Below are 2,505 nucleotides of genomic sequence, written 5' to 3'. Positions count from 1 at the left end.
TAGGAACATGTAAGATCATGCCAATAATAATGGAAACATGGCCAAAAACGTGCTAACTCCCATCTACCAACATTTTGAACAAAGCCAACTGCTGCCCATGTGCACAACATGTGCCGTAACCGCTCTTGACTTGGTCAATCTGAAACTTGCTGCCCATTTTCGTGCGTTGGCTTGAATCAGGCGCCAATGCCATTGTATCCAGCTGCATTGTAGCCACATTTTGCCTACGCCATTGCCCACGAACATGGCCCTTTGTCGCGCCCCAATGCCATGGTCTGTCCCGCGCACTGCCTTCCGTTGCGCTTTAGCCTGCCTTTGTCACTTCGTTTTTGCCTTGCCTTGGCCTCACTGCCTCATGCCTTGATGCCTTTGCCATGATCAAGTGTCACCCTCAGCCGCAACTCATTGTCAAGCCCTTGCCAAGCTGTCTCGCCTCCGTCAAAGCCTTGGCCATCACTTGCTCGTTTTCCTTTTTGACTTGGTGCTACTCGTGCACCTGCCTTGCAACACTCTTGCTGCCTTATGACTACGCTCTCGTTGTTAAGTCAAGCTCAAAGTGGCGGACGTCTAACAGTTACCATCATACATTTTAAATAATAGGAATAAAAAGTGTTCACTTTTTTTTTTTTTTTTATAAACATAGCGGACCAAAATTGTTCAAATATATAATTAAAGGACTATTTTAAACTAACCTAAATATAATGGACTAATTCTATGATTTTCTATTACGAAGTCCATGTAAGTTACCCGAACAAACAGAAGAAAATAAAAACCCTAGCTAGGTTTAAGGTATATAAAGCAGACAGAGTACTCTTAAAAGCCTCCTATAGCCTTTGGAAAGAGCGGCAGCAGCAGTATCAGTCAGTCTCCGTTGCAAAATTCTGAGCTTCTTCTCTCCACTCTCAGGTAATGTAATCTCCAAGCACCGCTCTTCTCTCATAGCAAATAAACATGTGTTTTTTGTGTGTGTATATGATGGAGAAATGGATTTCGTTTTGTGTGCAGAAAGATGGCAGCATATGCAGCGATGAAGCCGACCAAGCCAGGGCTAGAGGAGCCACAAGAGCAGATTCACAAGATTAGGATCACTCTTTCCTCCAAAAATGTTAAGAATCTCGAGAAAGGTTTCCCCTTTTATGCTTCTTTATTTTTTCAATGTCATGAGTATGTAATTGTACTATGCTTCAGTTGTGTTTATGTGGAACTCATTGGATCCGTGCAAAGGCTTTCCAACTCTTTATGGTTCTGATTTTTGGCATAGTCTTGATGAGAAAATTGTGAAAGTATAAATATAATTAGTATAATAGAGTAATTGAATTTGTAGCAGTGTGTCTATTGGAGTACTAGCACTGCTAGTTCAGCTTTAATTTGAGAAATACTGTTCTCTAACAAATCAACTGATGGTATTGAGTTCATTTGGTAGTCAAAAAGCATATTTTAAAGCATTCTGGTTCAATTTTTGGAATTTGTTGAAAGAAGGATTTAACTGGCTTATGATTTTGCATTTGCTTGTTATGTGTTGTGCCCGTGTTGTATGAATCCCCATGGCTACTATTTGATTTCATTACTCATTGGTACATGTCATATGCTACATTTTGTTGGTATCTGGTAGAAGTTTTTTTTTCTTCTTAGATTTATGTGTAGATTTGATTTATGTTTGGACTTTCACATGCTTAAAGTAGAACTTGTTGATATGTTTAAAGACAGTGACTATTAGTTTGTCTACCTTGAAGAAATGTACCCTATTTCTGGTAACTACTGGTAAAAGTAGATATTGGAGCATTGTGTTTCAGCTGCGAATGACTTTTTGCAGTCAGAGCTGTGGTTTGAAATTTCATATATGGTTTACTTGTGGTTGTGGTTTTGTATAAATTATTAAGAGATACACTCTTATTCTTTGACATGATCTAAAAACATGTAGTGTGTGCTGATTTGGTTCGTGGTGCCAAGGATAAGAGGCTCAGGGTGAAGGGACCAGTGAGGATGCCCACAAAGGTCCTTAACATTACCACTAGAAAGTCTCCTTGTGGTGAAGGTACTACCATTTCATACTTTTTTATGCCTTTTTGTTCCTCTCTGAAATAACATAATTTTGATCTGGAGATCTTTGATTCTGGATCCAATCCAGAGATTCTTGTATCAATAGGAGAGAGTATTTTGTTTTCAACTTAGTATGAACTATTTTAAATTGGTAATTTGGAAAGGTTAGTCTCTGTAGTCTTACATCTGGGACTTATTCTTCTTGCAAGTGGTTTTATAGAATATAAATTTGTGTTCCAAAGTCCTTAATAAAGAACTTTTTCTCGAAAGTTCAATTGCTGGATAAGAGTGGGTGCTTACCCCCAGTGTTACTGGTGGTAAGAGTTTGAAAGCATGAACAGCGTTTGGATCGGACAATCAATCTGAAAGCATGAATGCGTTTGGATCGAACAATCAATCACTTGACATCCTTTTCCTTAACTACATTTGATCCCCCAACACAACTGTATGTCAGGCATGCGTTAG

At 39.0% G+C, this 2,505-nt stretch overlaps 1 protein-coding gene across 2 annotated transcripts in view; it reads left to right on the top strand.

The window, feature by feature from the left end:
- Window positions 790-2,505, top strand: part of LOC109212733 (40S ribosomal protein S20-2-like) — a 2,456-nt gene continuing 740 nt past the window's right edge. The window contains exons 1-3 of one of the 2 annotated variants that reach the window (XM_019376495.1): window positions 790-906; window positions 1,010-1,124; window positions 1,922-2,035. In XM_019376495.1, coding sequence (XP_019232040.1) covers window positions 1,010-1,124; window positions 1,922-2,035 — 229 coding nt within the window. In that variant the 5' untranslated portion in view covers window positions 790-906. Of the gene's footprint in view, window positions 907-1,005; window positions 1,125-1,921; window positions 2,036-2,505 lie in introns of both variants that reach the window. The other variant, XM_019376439.1, reaches the window with a different exon arrangement.

This window comes from Nicotiana attenuata, chromosome 1, assembly GCF_001879085.1.
Source record: "Nicotiana attenuata strain UT chromosome 1, NIATTr2, whole genome shotgun sequence".
NCBI classification, from domain to species: Eukaryota; Viridiplantae; Streptophyta; class Magnoliopsida; order Solanales; family Solanaceae; genus Nicotiana; species Nicotiana attenuata.
The sequence above is the reverse complement of the archived record's forward strand: the minus strand, read 5'-3'. Positions and strand labels throughout refer to the sequence as shown.